The following is a 19447-nucleotide window of genomic DNA, read 5'->3' on the forward strand; positions in this document are numbered from 1 at the left end:
TTTGGCAGCAATAACCTCAACCAAACGTTTCCTGTAGTTGCAGATCAGACCTGCACAACAATCTGGAGTAATTTTGGACCACTCCTCTTCACAAAACTGTTTCAGTGTAGCAATATTCTTGGGATGTCTGGTGTGAATCGCTCTCTTAAGGTCATGCCACAGCATTTCAATCGGGTTGAGGTCAGGACTCTGACTGGGCCACTCCAGAAGGCGTATTCTGTGCTGTTGCAGCCATTGTTTTGTTGAATTACTTGTATGCTTTGGGTCATTGTCCTGTTGCATCACCCATCCTCTGCGGAGCTTCGGTTGGCGGACAGATGGTCGTATGTTTTCCTGCAAAATGTCTTAATAAACTCTGGAATTCATTTTCCTATCAATGACAACAATCTGTCCAGGCCCTGAGGCAGCAAAGCAGCCCCAAACCATGATGCTCCCTCCACCATGTTTTACAGTGGGGATGAGGTTTTGATGTTGGTGTGCTGTGCCTTTTTTTCTCCACACATAGTGTTGCGTGTTCTTCCCAAACAACTCAATCTTGGTTTCATCTGTCCACAGTATATTTTGCCAGTAGTGCTGTGGAACATCCAGGTGCTCTTTTGCAAACTTCAAACATGCTGCAATATTCTTTTTGGACAGCAATGGCTTCCTCCGTGGTGTCCTCCCATGTACTCCATTCTTGTTTAATGTTTTCCTTATTGTAGATGTGTCAACAAAAATGTTAGCATGTGCCAGAGATTTCTGTAGGTCTTTAGCTGACACTCTGGGATTCTTCTTTACCTCATGCAGCATTCTGCGCTGTGCTCTTGCAGTCATTTTTACAGGACGACACGCCTAGGGAGAGTAGCAACAGTGCTAAACTTTCTCCATTCGTAGACAGTCTGTCTTAGCATGGACACATGAACATCAAGGCTTTTGGAGATACTTTTGTAACCCTTTCCAGCTTCATGCAAGTCAACAATTCTTGATCGTAGGTCTTCTGAGAGCTCTTTTCTGCGAGGCATGGTTCACATCAGACAGTGCTTCTTGAAACCAGTAAACCCAAAACAGGTGTGTGTTTTTTAAGGGCAGGACAGCTGTCAGCAACACATCCAATATCATCACACTGATTGGAGTCAAGGTTGGCTCACTCCTGGCTCCAATTAGCTCTGGGAGAAGTCATTAAGCTAGGACCTCACATACTTTTTCCTCCCTGCACTGTGAATGTTTACATGTTATGTGCAATTAAACCATGGCAACATCTAACGTTTGTGTAGTATTATGTTCAGCAGACTGTGTTCTTCTATTGTTGTGACTTAGATGACGTTCAGAGCACATTTTATGCCCAATTCATGCAAAACTCCATGTAATCCCAAAGGGGTTCACATACTTTTTCTTGCAACTGTATATACTCCTCACTGACTGTCCCACCACTATATACTGCTCACTGACTGTCCCACCACTATATACTGCTCACTGACTGTCCCACCACTATATACTGCTCACTGACTGTCCCACCACTATATACTGCTCACTGACTGTCCTACCACTATATACTGCTCACGAACTGTCCCGCCACTATATACTGCTCACTGACTGTCCCACCACTATATACTGCTTACTCATAAAAATTGGTGCAGTGCTGAAGGTCTTAATATATAAAAGTGCACTAATAAAAAATATGAAGTTATTAAACACAAGTGATAACATGGGAGTGAATCGCTACAATGAGCGCAAATACATATATGTGTGGCTGTGAAAGTAAAAAAACAGACAAAGAAAGTGTTCATATGATGGTGAGGGTCTGACAAACACCGGTCAGAAAATTGTGCCGTATACCGATCCTGTTGCACAGGTGGTATCAAAGAATTCCATGTGACTTTAATCCATGTGACTTTAATCTGTGCAAGGAATTTGATAAAAGTGCGCACTCACCAGATGCGCATAGTAAAAGCGCAATGTGTTGAATCATATAATGACCGCAAGATCTACAGGAAGCCCCCTTTAGATGGACCAGACAGACAGCATAGGAAGAGATTCGCTCCTTTGGATCTGAGCCTGCTCTGCAACTGTTCTCCGGCTGGAGTCCTGCTTGTCCACTGCCCACCCCTCTCCTTCCATGTTTTCGTTTCTTTCTTTCTTGGCCACTATCTGGGCCTTTGATAAGAGATTACTCCTCATTTCCTTTAATAGTGACAACAGCTTCACTACACAGAAGCGAAAGAGTGAAAAATGCCTCTAATGGAGTCCTGGGCAGCAGTAAAAACCAGACAGGGGTGTTAATCCTTTCACACTCTATCTCAAACTATAACAAAAGTTTTGGCTTAACTTAAACCTGAATTCTGAAAATACTGTCTAAATACAAGGATCATGTGTATTCTTCCTTGAATCTTTGTGTGCTTTGTGTATTTTTTCCAGATCTCTGCAGTAATGCAGTGTGAAACCTCTGTGCAGGATTTTCCTGTAATAAAGACCGGTCACTGCTGCTCTCTGTTTGTTTAGGGTGACTAGTCTTGTCTCCGCCCCCTCCTGTACTGGGTGGAGCCTCCTGGGACCCTCCAACAGCTCTGCTCTCTGCACGAGCTGTGATGTTGTCACTGTTAGTTTTAAAAGATAATAACTGAATTTGCAAAAGCATTTTATGCAGAAAAAAGTGAATTTATTTCCTTTGTGGCTGTTGAAGAATATATTTCATTGAAGGTTTTTGTTTCCTGTAGTCAGCTTTAAATATATATATTTTTTAAAGAATGCTAGCAAAAGAAAGTCCTTTAGATCTTCAGACAAGTTATGTAATTTTTAGTGTTCATACACAAGGAGGTTCCAAACATCTAATCAGCTGTAATCAACACATGGTGAAATTGCAACATTTGTTTTGGCTATGAAGCAGTTAATTGGAGTAAATATATTCATAAAAAAAAAAGGTTTTTCTAGTAATGTTGCATGTTTTGTCATTTTCGTAGGATTTCCCCGCCCTGTCATTGGTCATTTACATATTTACACCTCTTGCACTGTAGTGGTGTAGAAAAGGAAGCAGAAAGCAGTCAGTCCCCAACAGTGAACATGAACCGTCTGTGGCTTCGAGTCGTAGCATTTCATTCTCTCGTACTCTCTGTCGCTGGAGGATGTCAGGATAACAAGTATGAATACTATAACAGGGCAGTCAAGAAGTTCCTCTGCTGTGACTACTGTGGTGCAGGTGAGACACATAGGATCTCAGTTTGTTATTTTAGATAAAAGTTTCTTGAAAATCTGTGCATTTTTGGGTCCATTCATAACATTGATCAATGCATGCCAGTGTATGTACAGTGTAAAAAAAAGTATAGCGGTACAGCACAGCATATTATAAAGCACACAGCAACGCAGCATGCCAATGCACATCAACACATTTGCGTTTACGTGCGCTTATTGCACACATGGCAGAATGAATGGATCCTAATTCCAAGTACCTTATTAATGTTCAGGCAAATTTCATGGGGATCGCTTTCATTCATACCTATGAAAATTTAGGGTAACTTGAAACCCCATTTACTAAAATTGGTTATAAGTTGTAGCGTGATATTATGATGTAGCATTATTATATAATACGCCATTTCAAAAGTTGTTTTCACATTTTTTTTTTACATTACGCTTTCATTACAATAAACCCTGGTGATTCCTGACATGAAGATTCTTGTTCAGGCGCTTCTTTTAATGTGGTGTCAGTTGTGCTCCTGCATTGTCAAACAGGCTGTTGAGCCCCTGTTGGAGACTATGAGCAGCTTTGCTAACATTATGCAGGCATAATACATCCAATGATGTACAAACATTGCATGTAGGTGGTAAGTGGCTGAAAGAGTCTGGAGGAGATCAGAAGCATGGAGGTGCAAAAAGAAAAAATTATGAAAAAATGAAATCTGTTTTTTTATAATAAGGAGAGATTTAGAAAACTAAATGTCATCCATTTAAGGGTTTAGATCTAGATTTGAACATGTATTCAATAAAGGGGGGGGGGGGGTCACCTGCAGGAGGAGGGAGGTCCTGATTCCCCTATACAGAACTTTAGTTACTACTACAGCATAGTGGCTAAATGGTTAGTACTTTTGCCTAGCAGAACTAGGGTTGTTGGTTCAAATCCCAACCATGGCACCACCTGCCTGGAGTTTTTATGTTCTCCCTCTGCCTGTGTGGGTACTCTGGTTTCCTCCCACACTCCTAAGACATGCTGGTAGGTAATTGGATCCTGTCTAAATTGGCTAAATTGGATTGTACACTCCTTGAGGGTTATGGACTGATATGAATGTACAATATATATGAAAAGTGCTGCATAAAATTGATGGAGCTATATAAGTACCTGAAATAAATAAATACATTACTAGAGGGGTCACCAGCAGGAGAAAGGAGGTCTGGATTCCCTTATATAGATCTTTAGTGAGACCTTATTTAGAATACTGGAGTGGATTTACTAAAACTGGAGCACTCAGAATCTGGTGCTGCTGTGCTTGGTAGCTTCTAACCTCATCTTGTTCAATTAAGCTTTGGCAATAAAACCTGGAAGCTGACTGGTTTCTATGCAGAGCTACACCCGATTTTGCACTCTCCAGTTTTAGTAAATAACCCTCACTGTGTCCAGTTCTGGAGACCTCACTTACCAGAAGATATTGATAAGATAAAACTGGTCCAGAGACGGGCAGCAAAAATGGTGAAAGGTCTGAGGGATAAAACATATCAGGAGAGACTTCGGGAACTTAATATGTACAGTCTGGAGAAGAGAAGGGAAAGGAGAGACGTGAATTGAAACCTTTAAATACAGCAATTAATAAGGGATGAATAAGGTTCAGAAGGGCAGTGTTTTCAATATGAAGCTGAGAACAAGAACACCTCAAACTAGCAGGAGGAGAGTTCAAAACCAATCTCAGAAATTTTCTCAAAAGAGTAGTTGATACTTGAAGTAGACTTTCAGCAGAGGTAGTGAGTGAGTCAACAGTTAGAGGATAAAGACATGGTTGGGACAAACATAGATCTATACTCAAACTAAAAGGTTAAAAAAAAATTACAAAAAAAAAATATGTATAAGTATTAAAAAAAACGACCAGTTGTTTTTTTTCCCTTGCCTTCGCTCTTCTATGTTTCAATGTTTCAAAAAGATATGTTGATTGAAAGATGTTAAAATGAGGTTGTTGTAAAAAAATAGAAAAGATGCTTCCCTTGTCAAAGAGAGATATTATTATTTTACCTGTCCAGCCACCTGCACTGTGGATCTTTGCTCTATTCAAGTGTTATGGTGCTGGCAGGGGCGGACTGACAACTCATGGGGCCCCCGGGCAATAGGGGATCATGTGGCCCCTGTGTCCTTACCTAAACTCAAAAAAGCCTATGAAAAAGGTACCAGGGGCATCTCATGGGGCCCCCTACTGACCCCGGGCCCTCGGGCAGTGCCCGAGTTTCCAAATGGTCAGTCCGCCCCTGGGTGCTAGACAATCCTTTCCAACCAACACACTTCTAAGAGCTTTGGATAACTGGTCCCCCGCCAGATGCTGTAGTTCCTTTCACCAGCCCCTATGTCCCTGCAAGACACAGACAAGCTTGATTCAAAATGCAAAGCTCTACTTTATTGCATGATCAAATAAAAAGACAAGGTTCTGGGACCATGAAAGGATCCTTCATCAGGCATGGAACAGAGCTATCACAGGTCTGGGGAAGGATCCTTTGCGTGGTCCTAAAATGTTGTTTTCTTATGTGAACAATAACTTCACAGTAGAAAACAAGCTTGCTGGTGTATTGTCAACTTATCATATTGATGTTACACACTGGGACTGGTTGGGAGCCGTTGCAGCACCCTCTTAACCATATGGTTGATTTCAGTATGGTGTATGAAAGGAATATACTCTACATCAGTCTTTTTCAACATTTTCTACACAGAGGAACCCTTGAAATAACTTTCCGGTCTCAGGGAACCCCTGCTAAATATGACTATATCTACAATTCATGATACATTAGTGTGATGGTCACTGGGAAGAATGCTCCTTACACTTGTGGTCATTGGGAAGAATTACCCCATTACAGAGTTCAAAACCAATCTCAGAAATTTTCTCAAAAGAGTAGTTGATACTTGAAGTAGACTTTCAGCAGAGGTAGTGAGTGAGTCAACAGTTAGAGGATAAAGACATGGTTGGGACAAACATAGATCTATACTCAAACTAAAAGGTTAAAAAAAAATTACAAAAAAAAAAAAAAAAAAAAAAAAAATATGTATAAGTATTAAAAAAAACGACCAGTTGTTTTTTTTCCCTTGCCTTCGCTCTTCTATGTTTCAATGTTTCAAAAAGATATGTTGATTGAAAGATGTTAAAATGAGGTTGTTGTAAAAAAATAGAAAAGATGCTTCCCTTGTCAAAGAGAGATATTATTATTTTACCTGTCCAGCCACCTGCACTGTGGATCTTTGCTCTATTCAAGTGTTATGGTGCTGGCAGGGGCGGACTGACAACTCATGGGGCCCCCGGGCAATAGGGGATCATGTGGCCCCTGTGTCCTTACCTAAACTCAAAAAAGCCTATGAAAAAGGTACCAGGGGCATCTCATGGGGCCCCCTACTGACCCCGGGCCCTCGGGCAGTGCCCGAGTTTCCAAATGGTCAGTCCGCCCCTGGGTGCTAGACAATCCTTTCCAACCAACACACTTCTAAGAGCTTTGGATAACTGGTCCCCCGCCAGATGCTGTAGTTCCTTTCACCAGCCCCTATGTCCCTGCAAGACACAGACAAGCTTGATTCAAAATGCAAAGCTCTACTTTATTGCATGATCAAATAAAAAGACAAGGTTCTGGGACCATGAAAGGATCCTTCATCAGGCATGGAACAGAGCTATCACAGGTCTGGGGAAGGATCCTTTGCGTGGTCCTAAAATGTTGTTTTCTTATGTGAACAATAACTTCACAGTAGAAAACAAGCTTGCTGGTGTATTGTCAACTTATCATATTGATGTTACACACTGGGACTGGTTGGGAGCCGTTGCAGCACCCTCTTAACCATATGGTTGATTTCAGTATGGTGTATGAAAGGAATATACTCTACATCAGTCTTTTTCAACATTTTCTACACAGAGGAACCCTTGAAATAACTTTCCGGTCTCAGGGAACCCCTGCTAAATATGACTATATCTACAATTCATGATACATTAGTGTGATGGTCACTGGGAAGAATGCTCCTTACACTTGTGGTCATTGGGAAGAATTACCCCATTACAGATAGCTAAAAAGACCAATGGTATCAGTGGGAACTTATCTGAGAGGCGGAAATTGCTCATTGTTCAAGGAACCCTTGGAAACCTCTGGAGGATCCCTAGGGTTCCATGGAACCCTGGTTGAGAAACCCTGCTCTACATCATTGCAGGACATTGTAGTGAGATGTTGACCAACAGAAGGAACCACAGTGCCCAGTGGGGAACCAGTACTCCAATGCTCTCGTAAGTGTGCATATAAAGGACTCTCTTGGCACCATAACTCTTGAAGATAGCTAAAGTCCATGTTGCAGGACAAGTAAAGTATAATATCTCTTTTTTACTACAAATAAACAGTCTTTAAAATGTTTTAACAGCGTCACATGAAGGCATTACTCTAGATTTGATTTGACAGGCTGGAGAAGCCCCTGAGCCTCTCTGTTATACACCAAGGGGTACATGTCTCACTAGTAGGAATGAGAAAAATTGAGTTTCCATTTACACAGGGGAAAATGTGGAGATTTTGGCATATTGGAAAAATGTGTTTGAGTCAATGTGGTATTGGGTGGTTTTTAAGAACGCAAGGAGCTTTAAATGGCTCCTGGGGGTTATGGGAGCTCCTTTCATCTTTCCTGGACTTGTTCTTGTGCCAAAACTGGCCCTTCATTGGCCTCATTATGTTGTTTTCTTATGTGAACAATAACTTCACAGTAGAAAACAAGCTTGCTGGTGTATTGTCAACTTATCATATTGATGTTACACACTGGGACTGGTTGGGAGCCGTTGCAGCACCCTCTTAACCATATGGTTGATTTCAGTATGGTGTATGAAAGGAATATACTCTACATCAGTCTTTTTCAACATTTTCTACACAGAGGAACCCTTGAAATAACTTTCCGGTCTCAGGGAACCCCTGCTAAATATGACTATATCTACAATTCATGATACATTAGTGTGATGGTCACTGGGAAGAATGCTCCTTACACTTGTGGTCATTGGGAAGAATTACCCCATTACAGATAGCTAAAAAGACCAATGGTATCAGTGGGAACTTATCTGAGAGGCGGAAATTGCTCATTGTTCAAGGAACCCTTGGAAACCTCTGGAGGATCCCTAGGGTTCCATGGAACCCTGGTTGAGAAACCCTGCTCTACATCATTGCAGGACATTGTAGTGAGATGTTGACCAACAGAAGGAACCACAGTGCCCAGTGGGGAACCAGTACTCCAATGCTCTCGTAAGTGTGCATATAAAGGACTCTCTTGGCACCATAACTCTTGAAGATAGCTAAAGTCCATGTTGCAGGACAAGTAAAGTATAATATCTCTTTTTTACTACAAATAAACAGTCTTTAAAATGTTTTAACAGCGTCACATGAAGGCATTACTCTAGATTTGATTTGACAGGCTGGAGAAGCCCCTGAGCCTCTCTGTTATACACCAAGGGGTACATGTCTCACTAGTAGGAATGAGAAAAATTGAGTTTCCATTTACACAGGGGAAAATGTGGAGATTTTGGCATATTGGAAAAATGTGTTTGAGTCAATGTGGTATTGGGTGGTTTTTAAGAACGCAAGGAGCTTTAAATGGCTCCTGGGGGTTATGGGAGCTCCTTTCATCTTTCCTGGACTTGTTCTTGTGCCAAAACTGGCCCTTCATTGGCCTCATTATTTTACATTTTGTTCCAAAGGAAAAAAAAGATAAAAGCACACAGTTAAAATAATAAAATAAAAAAATATAGTGACAGTTTCAAATACAAACAAAAAAGTGAAAAAAAACCCCACAAATACCCAGGATGCTACATGAAGTGAAAGAAAGTACCCATAAATAACCCCATGCCCTCTTCATTAAAAAAATTTTTTTTCCTAGGCAGCTGAATGAGAACTCTCGGTTATGGTTTCCGGTAAACCAGCATTTTACAGAGTGATCAGTTTTGCCAAAATCACTCTGCACCTCAGGAATCGAGAATTTTCATACGGGCACAATTCACGAACCTATTCACAAAACTGTAGGGATTTACCATAATGACTGTTATTTTCAGCTTTAAGATACAGTCACATGGCTCAAACTAATATTCGTTGTAATAAGTGAGACAGATGAGTGCAATTTCATCTCACCAGAGACAAAAATGAATTCACTGAAAGCAAAACTAAACTGTTTCTGAACACCACAATCTGATTCAATGCATTTTTAATATTAAAAGCAAATTCCCCCATCCATCCTTGTCTCCATGTCTCCATGTTTTATTTTATTGCTACATCACTTCGACAAACACCCCCCTTAGCATTTCTAGCCATGGCCATCTAAAGTAAGGGCAGATGATTCATGTAGCATTTTTCTTCCTGGAATCTATCTGTCCTTAGCTCAGGCTGGATGGTGTACCTAGCTGAGAAAGCTCCTTCTCTCCTCCCTGAAGACTCTGGGATGTGTGACATAATTTTGGCCTAGGCCAGAAACCAGGAAGCCACTGAAGAAATGTAAAAAAAATGTTGAAAAAATAATAATAATAAAAAAAAGATAAACTTAAATGACCAATATTTCAGTTTCTGGTAGTTGCTGGGGAGATAACCCTTTAATGGTCTCTTAAATGTATTTAAAGCATACAGTAAGTTCACCTTTCATAACATATTATATGTTACACCCATATTCAGAGTGTAACATGTAACGTGTTATGAAAGCACCGGCCCCCGCTCCCGCCAATCCCCTGCTTTGCCCCCCCTATGCTAACTGTCAATTATTTAAAAAACAAAACACTTGGCTAAGCATGGCTCCGCATGCCCAGCCATGTCACTTCTCTGTGAATGTGAAACTACAAGTCCCATCATCCTTAGTGGTTGTTGGCTTTTAGTTCTCAATGAACTGCCACGGTGCTGTGGAGTGCTGTGGTAGTCCATTCAATCTTCCTGTCAGTATATCTGCTTGCTTGTACAGGATGAGCAAGCATGTTGCAGGAGACCTGCATGGCACTAGCAATCTGATGATCGCTGGTGCAATGCTTTCCAGACTCTTGCAACCAAAAAAAAGAATAAATGCACATTTTTTACCTGCAAAAAATTTGAATTTATTAATTTTTATCAAAAGGTGAACTTATCCTTTAATGGTTCCTCCATTTGCACAACTGCCAGAGAACAAACATGTTGAAGTTGGGCTTGAAATATCAATTTTCGAGGATAGGGGTAACTCCTCAATATTTTTTTTTTTATTTCACAAGGACCTGGAGAATCATTTCTCTTATATTATAAAATAATAGTTACTTTCTTATTTGCTATTTTATAACCAAAGCAAATAGCAGGAGGCAGTACCTATATCCAGGCATGTATTCATGACAGAAAGTCATTTATTCCATCAGAGAATATTCTTACAATCAGTAATGTGACTTGACTGATATTGGATTCCAGATATGAGTGATGAAATCAGGGCCGGATCTAGCCTGTCTGATGTGGGGGTGCAGTAAAAAATGTCAGGGGGGCAGAGGATGTGAGGTCAGTAGAGTAGTATACAGGGGTTCAGCAGGGCAGAGGATAGGATCAGCAGTTTATAGGGAAATCTACAGAAGCCATTAGTTTGTAGGATAGTGTACATGGGGCTATCAGAGAAGAGGACATTGTGCAGCTGGACAGTGAACAAAAGTCAGTAGGGTAGTGTACAAGGGGTCATCAGCGTAGATGACAAGGGTCAACAGAGCATATGACGGGGATCAGCAGGGTGGAAAAAAAGGGGTTATCAGGTCAACAGGATGGAGGACAGGTTTCGGCAGTGCAGAGGACAGGGGTCAGCAGTGCAGAAGGAGGGGTCAGCAGGGCAGAGGACAGGGGACAGCAAGGCAGAGGACAGGGGTCAGCAGGGCAGTGTAAAGGGGTCAGCAGGGCAGAAGACAATGATCAGCAGAGAAGAGGACAGGGTCACTGCTGGCAGAGCACTCAGCAGATCTCCTCCTCCCTTCCCCACACTGCAAACAGACTGGGTACTCAGAGCTCCTCCACACTACAGCACATAGCTTAGATTTGATTCCCTTACAGACACAGCATCCATCTGCATAGTGTGTAGCTGACTACCGACTGAGACTGTGTCTGTAAGGAAATTCAAGCAAGTCTCAGGTATGTGCTATGAGGGGAGGAGAAGATCTGCTGAGTGCCCTCACTTCATATCTCACCCAAGAAAAATCATCCTTCCTAGCACACGTTATACTATCCTCAAATTTACCATCTTAGCATAAATCCTTCCTGCCAAATCCCCCCTCCCAGCACAAATCCTATCCCCCAAATCCCTCCTCCTAGCATAATCCCCTCCCATTCCCCCTCCTAGCACAACCTCCAAATTAGTCTTCCCAAGATAAATTCTCCCTCTCCACCCAAGTCCCCCAAAAATTCCCCTTCCTAGCATAAATCCTTCCTGCCAAATTCCCCCTCCCAGCACAAATCCTATCCCCCAAATCCCTCCTCCTTGCATAATCCCCTCCCATTCCCCCTCCTAGCACAACCTCCAAATTACTCTTCCCAAGATAAATTCTCCCTCCCTACCCAAGTCCCCCAAAAATTCCCTTTCCTAGCACAAATCCTTCCCAACCCTCTCCTTTTAACCCAAATTCCCCCACCCCCTCCTAGCACAAAAAAATCCCCCTGTTAGCCCATATCCCTCCACCCCCAATCCCCCTCCTAACACATATCCAACCAAACTCCCTCCGTGCACATATTCCTTCCCAATCCCCCCACCTAGCACATATCCCCCCAGTCCTCATCCTAATATATTCCCCTCTCCTAACACATATCCCCTCAATCCCCTCTCCAAACACATATTTCCCCCAATCCCGCCTCCTAGTTCTAGCATATTCCCCCCCCAATCCCTCCACCAAACACATATACCCCAATCCCCCCTCTAATACATCCCTCCCCTCCTAATACATATCCCCCCCAATCCCCCCTCCAAACACATATCTCCCCCCCATCCCCCTCCTAGTCCTAGCATATTCCCCCTTCCCAATCCCCCCACCTAGCACATATACCCCCTCCTAATACTTTCCCGCCTCTCCTAACACACATCCCCCCATTACAAACACATATCTCCCCCCTCCTATTCCTAGCATATTTCCCCTTCCCAATCCCCCCTCCTAGCACATATCCCCCCCAATTCCCCCTGCTAATATGTTCCCCCTCCAAAAACTTATCCCCACCAAACACATATCTCCCCCAATCCCCTCTCCTATTCCTAACATATTTCCCCCCAATCCCCCTTCCTAGCACATATCCCCCTCATTCCTCCTAATAGCACATATCCGTCCACCCCAATACCCCCTTTTAGCAAATATCCCCCCTCCCAATACCCTCCCCAGTCCCTCTACTTCTCATTCCCAGCACAAATTACAAGCACAAGTTACACCCTTCAACCCCTCACATTATGTTCCCCGCCTGTAAGTCCCCCCCCCCCCACAGGAGACAGGCTGTGCTGTGTCCTCCCCCTCCTGTCAGTGCAGCGCTCCTCCACACACACAGGATCATTAGTTCGGGCTGCACATAGTTTAATTACCAGCACTCTACCTCCTCCAAGGACTGGTCATGTCCCGGCAGGAGGAAATGTGTATAGGGAAGGGTAATTAAACTGTGTGCCATCTGAACTAGCGATCCTGTGTGATGTGTTGGAGGAGCACTGCACTGACAGGAAGGGGAGGACACAGCACAGCATCTCTCCTGTCTACCGCTGCCGCTGTCTGAACTTCACTAATCACAGTTCACTGCACATTCCAGTGTTGGGATGGGGAAGAAACACAACTGGCCAGTGGGGCACAACAGAAATCTGGGGGGGCATAGCCCACCCCAGCACCCCCCCTAGATCCGGCCATGGATGAAATGAGCTACTTATTCCTAAATACAACATTTTATTTATTGTTTTATTTCAAGTACTTCCATGTTTAGTAAATTAAAAACTGATCTGAACAATATTATCTTATAATATTGATTATTATTTGGAAAATATTAGCTTAAAGTATATGTAAACCCTAATCAAATGTTCAGTTTAATAAAGCACTGTGCACCATGTAAGCAATACTGTGTAAGCAATTGCCATTTATTTTATGAAATACTGTTTTCACCTTTTTATCCTTTGTTGCATCTCAGCAATGCTGATCTCCTGCAGCCTCTTTTTCGTTACTTCCTGTCTACATTCACTCCAGTGATGGCCGCCTCACATATTTTAGGGTGGGTTTCCCAATGATGACAATAGAGGACCATGCCTGTGTGATATGTGTTACAATGGACACTTGCAGTCTCCATCAGAAAACAGGGTGACAAGGTGATAATACAGGAGTACAATTAGGACACAGGGTACATTGTCACTCTATAATAGGAAGTTCCTGAACAAGGACCTTCATGCAGGATCACTAGGATTTCACTTTTAATGAAAGCTTTAGACTGAAAATACCACTTTTGGAAAACCTTTAGATTGTAAGCTCTGTGAGCAGGATCCTCATATTCCTTCTGTATTGAATTGTATTGTAATTGTACTGTCCCCCCTTATATTGTAAAGTTCTGCGCAAACTGTTGGCTCTCTATAAATCATGTATAATAATAATAATATTCATAATAACCTTATGTTATTTTAGCAATTTGGTTTAGCTTACTTTAGGTCCAAACGCATTTTATTACCTAAACAATTTATGTATATCTCCAGCATCAAATGAAATCTGAAATGTCAGTTCTGGGTAGATTGATCCTTTAAATATAAGGTGGTGGGAATTTTGATACAAGATAAAACTTTCCCCACAAAGCGAGGAAAACATTTAAGATACACTTTACAAGCCTGCTACAAAATCTAGAAAACAGTATACTCAGTTCCCCCTCCCTGCTCCACACACAATCACCCGTCCAAAAACCAAAAAAAGTAATACTGCAGCACCAGAATTTAGTGTTTAGTCTGAGTTCTTAAGGAGGTGACTACACAGGAACTTACACAATGATGTTAATTTTAACATCTAAGCGTGAATAACATTTTAATTTATATCTAACTAGTTCCCTTTTCGTCTTGGATTTCTTGGGGTGGAGAAGGTCAATCATACATCCAAGAAAATACAACAAGGCTGCATCAAAAGAAGCTCCTAGATGCCCACATGGTCCTCACTACCAACTAAGAAATAAATGTGTGAATATTAAGTGCCCCATACCAGTGCACATTATAGCCAATACCATGCCCCATAGACCAGTAGGAAATACAGAGATAGCATGAAAATACAATATTACTCAGGTTATGGCATGTCAGAGGCAGTGGAGGGTTTGGCCAGCCATTTGGACCATACTCTATCATATTTTTGGGGGGCATCCTTATAAGTATCCTTATAAAGTGGTAAATTAGCATTAATTATCCACTTCCATGACATAATAGATGGAGGAGCAGGTTTTTTCCAGTTCAGAGTTATGGCCTTTCTAGCGTAGAACAATAATAGGCTAATCAGGCACGATTACAGTGTAGTCTGTTTTTTTTTAAAGCAGAAATAACTTTTTAATTCAAACACTCTGAAACTGCAAGTTAAAAATAGTGTATGCATACACTCTTCCAAAACTACTGGGTCTATTTATAAATGGTTTTATACAACTGAAACAAGTTGAAAAATATGTGAAACTTGGGTGAGAGTTATGAATCTTATGTGAAAGCAATTAAAAGGGACCCCAATGTGTCTTGTCAATGTAAAGGAAAAGGTAGCGGTAAAAGGTGTAGTTGTGGGTTCAGGCATACATGTCATGTTTCACATGACTGTCATATGCCTTTAAGTGTTCTTTGTATTTTGTCTCTGCTCCTCCCTTTCCTCTGGTTTAGTTCATGCTGTATAGATAGCCCACCAGTAAGGCATTTCAGCTTCTAGCCTCATGTCTTATGGAAACAGATCAAATTATGATCTTTTGACCTATCTGATGTTCATTGTTTTAAGATTCTCTCAGTTTATGGAATAAACTTTACAAGATTTACAAGGTGTCATCCGATCGAGTCACTGCCTGTGTTATTCAACTAAGATTGGAGTTATTGCTATCTCATCACAACTGCAAGTTACAGAAATCACACTTTCAAAGCTTAGATTGGAGAGACAGAACAATACATATTAATCCTTCATGGTCTATGCAAAGGGAGAGTGGTAAGGATGTGCTCTTTAACATACTGTGTTGTAAAAGGCATCCCTCTCTCTCATCTCGGAAAGTTGGCAGATATGGTTGAAGGTTTGACCCATATCTCCCATCTCCTGTGCATCACTGTTGGCTATTTAGGCCACCTGCCACAGTGATGGGACAATAGTCAGACAATGAGAAACGGGGGAAGGTCAAACTGTTAATCTCTTAAGCTGGCCATACACTGTTAGAATTTTGGCCGATTCAATAGTATCTGACAATATGTAACAGTTGTGACCCTGCCAGCTCAGCAAAAGTGCATTGTTCAATCAACTGTTGTTATTGGAGCCAGGCTGTATATTGCCGGCCAAACAGCATCTACAGCCAATCAGTTGCAGGCACAGTTTGGGTATTATGCCAGCTGGTAAGAGCTGGCTGTGGGAATACAATAGCTCAAGAACAAATTACTTGTGAGGCTCTAGACTTGGATCTAACTCCCCTCAGCTGGATGATGGAGGTGAAACGTGATCACCTGACTTTGGCCGCTCAGACACACAAAGCGTGCAGTATTCCAATATGTAAGGGTTCCACAAACCAAGAGATGTGCAATGGAATCAAAAGATATAGTGCAAAACAATCATCTTAAAAGTCCATAACCCTTTGTAGTGGTATAACAGGAAGAACAGGGGTAGCCAAAAACATTTTGAGGGCAAGACCTCCCTCTTCATCAGGACTTGGGCTTTAAAATGCAGTTCCTCAAATTAACTTTTATAGTATCCCAGAGGACAATCTCACTCTGAAAAAACAGCCTTGCCATCTAAATTGACTTGTATTCAATATAGTGTGATCAGCCATTTTAGAAACTATTTTTTAAGCCCAAGCCCTGATGAAGCAGAAGGTCTTACCCCAAAATGTGTTGGCTACCACTGTTTTTCCTGTGGTTATGCCACTATCAACAATCAAAGAATAAGGACTTGTGAGATGATTGTGTGGTCCTCTGTCTTTTGATTCCAGAATGCATTATTCTGGCAGGGGGGCTTCGTCCATCCACACCGTTTCAGTCTGCTAAATGAATGACAGAAATCTATTAGTGTATAGCCAGTTTTAGGTAAAAACAATATTTGTGGAGTACTCTTGGTTTTGAGTCAGTACACTTATGCATCAAGGAGTGTGATCTGGCACAATATTGGTGCTTCCTTTAGGACCTCCAAAAAAAAAAATTATCTGCTGTTTAAAGTAAAAATTAAATGTGTTCTTTGTCTAAGCAAATCAGTAAATGGAAAGAAAAATGAATTGAAGGGGAAAACCCCATAGTACATAAAACTGTGGTGTAGTGACATCCTCAGAGTTTGTTTTAGGTGACTAAGTATAGTACGGCATAAAGGGCTGCTAAAAATAGTTCATTATTAACAAAAGCCTGTTTGATGTTTCTTCCTCACTGACACTGACAAACGTACTACTATGCGGAAGGCTTCATGTATGTGGGAAATTTCATTGAGCTCTGTCTTGCTGTCTTAATGTTTTTACAAAATTGAAGTTATAGCTGCAGCAGACCTCCTGGCCTGACCCGTGTGATTTCAGGTTTGGATGCTTTGCCCAGGCAGATGTTGGACCCTGCAAATGTCCTTGGTTTTCTATAATGACTGGTTTTACTATCAAATCCTACATCTCTTTTGGCCCATCACTATAAGTTAAGTGTAAGTAAAACCAAAAGCTACTCTTTGGTTTCGGATGGAATGCAGAACTATTAGACCTTCCTACAGGGACAGTAAATGGAAATCCAACATTTTTGTATTGCCCCAGGAAAAGGAGGTGAGGGAAAGTCTATTATGTACCACTGTGTCTCTTGGACAAAAAGTATAGGCAAATCTTTCCTGATGGGATACAGACAGCACCAAAAAATAACAGAAGGGCTTGACCTACCCCAAAAATAAAAAAAAATGCTTTGCGCAATATGTAAAGTGCTGCATGTATTAGCCCCTTCCTGATGAGCGTTTGTGCAACATGTAAAGTGCTGCATGTATTAGCCCCTTCCCGATGAGGGTTTGTGCAATATGTAAAGTGCTGCATGTATTAGCCCCTTCCCGATGAGGGTTTGTGCAATATGTAAAGTGCTGCATGTATTAGCCCCTTCCTGATGAGCGTTTGTGCAATATGTAAAGTGATGCAAGTATTAGCCCCTTCCTGATGAGTGTTTGTGCAATATGTAAAGTGCTGCATGTATTAGCCCCTTCCTGATGAGGGTTTGTGCAATATGTAAAGTGCTGCATGTATTAGCCCCTTCCTGATGAGCGTTTGTGCAATATGTAAAGTGATGCAAGTATTAGCCCCTTCCTGATGAGGGTTTGTGCAATATGTAAAGTGCTGCATGTATTAGCCCCTTCCTGATGAGTGTTTGTGCAATATGTAAAGTGCTGCATGTATTAGCCCCTTCCTGATGAGGGTTTGTGCAATATGTAAAGTGCTGCATGTTTTAGCCCCTTCCTGATGAGTGTTTGTGCAATATGTAAAGTGCTGCATGTATTAGCCCCTTCCTGATTCCTGATGAGGGTTTGTGCAATATGTAAAGTGCTGCATGTATTAGCCCCTTCCTGATGAGGGTTTGTGCAATATGTAAAGTGCTGCATGTATTAGCCCCTTCCTGATGAGCGTTTGTGCAATATGTAAAGTGCTGCATGTATTAGCCCCTTCCCGATGAGGGTTTGTGCAATATGTAAAGTGCTGAATGTATTAGCCCCTTCCGGATGAGGGTTTGTGCAAAATGTAAAGTGCTGCATGTATTAGGCCCTTCCCGATGAGGGTTTGTGCAATATGTAAAGTGCTGCATCTATTAGCCCCTTCCCGATGAGGGTTTGTGCAATATGTAAAGTGCTGCATCTATTAGCCCCTTCCCATTACATTACATCGAGTTTATATAGCGCCAAAGGGTTTGCTCAGCGCTGTACAATAGAGGGGGGACAATACATGAAACAGTACAGCAACAACAGACAGCACACGAGGGGTTAGAGGGCCCTACTCTTTCGAGCTTACAATCTAGGAGGGTTGTGCAATATGTAAAGTGCTGCATGTATTAGCCCCTTCCCGATGAGGGTTTGTGCAATATGTAAAGTGATGCATGTATTAGCCCCTTCCCGATGAAGGATTGTGCAATATGTAAAGTGGTGCATGTATTAGCCCCTTCCCGATGAGGGTTTGTGCAATATGTAAAGTGCTGCATGTATTAGCCCCTTCCCGATGAGGGTTTGTGCAATATGTAAAGTGCTGCATGTATTAGCCCCTTCCCGATGAGGGTTTGTGCAATATGTAAAGTGCTGCATGTATTAGGCCCTTCCCGATGAGGGTTTGTGCAATATGTAAAGTGCTGCATGTATTAGGCCCTTCCCGATGAGGGTTTGTGCAATATGTAAAGTGCTGCATCTATTAGCCCCTTCCCGATGAGGGTTTGTGCAATATGTAAAGTGCTGCATGTATTAGCCCCTTCCCGATGAGGGTTTGTGCAATATGTAAAGTGCTGCATCTATTAGCCTCTTCCCGATGAGGGTTTGTGCAATATGTAAAGTGCTGCATCTATTAGCCCCTTCCTTATGAGGGTTTGTGCAATATGTAAAGTGCTGCATCTATTAGCCCCTTCCCGATGAGGGTCTGTGCAATATGTAAAGTGCTGCATGTATTAGCCCCTTCTTGTTGAGTGTACATATATATGCAACCTTAGGGAAGTAGGTCTTTACCCATGGGGCCGCATACAGTATATGAGCCACTGTTCCTGTGCTGAGAGCAACTTGAACATGCTCCCAGCACGGGGACTGAGCTCACCAGAACTTCGGGTTCCTTGCAAGGAGGGAGCTGGGGGCATGTCTGAGCCCTGCTGTGTGTGTCTATGGATGCACAAAGCCCAACTAGGGAGCACGTCTGCATGGGTGCCCCCATAGCACACAGCTTTCTATGGGGTACGTGCAAAAAAGAAGGAGCAGACAACACCAGTGGGGGACTACAGAAGAATAGGCAAGGGACTGCTCTGTGCAATACCACGGCAAAGAGCAGGTAAGTATAATCTCATTTTAATAAAAATCAAAAAATGTGGCGCTACTCATAAAACTTAAAAAATACTAATTAAAAAAATAATTTTAAAATATATATAACAAATACAATACACCTCGTGAAATAAATATATATATAATAATCAAGTGGT

The 19447-nt window shown here is 41.9% G+C and overlaps 1 protein-coding gene across 1 annotated transcript in view; it reads left to right on the plus strand.

The window, feature by feature from the left end:
- Positions 1 to 2955: 2955 nt before the first annotated feature.
- The window catches only part of LOC149447439 (tumor necrosis factor receptor superfamily member 4-like), a 37735-nt gene continuing 21243 nt past the window's right edge, over positions 2956 to 19447 (plus strand). The window contains exon 1 of the mRNA XM_089652534.1: positions 2956 to 3172. Within this exon, the coding sequence (XP_089508660.1) occupies positions 3037 to 3172 (136 nt within the window). The 5' untranslated portion in view covers positions 2956 to 3036. The remainder of the gene's footprint in view (positions 3173 to 19447) is intronic.

This window comes from Staurois parvus, unplaced genomic scaffold (genome assembly GCF_062004578.1).
Source record: "Staurois parvus isolate SC_StPar_1 unplaced genomic scaffold, SC_StPar_1.0 ptg000686l, whole genome shotgun sequence".
Lineage (NCBI taxonomy): Eukaryota > Metazoa > Chordata > Amphibia > Anura > Ranidae > Staurois > Staurois parvus.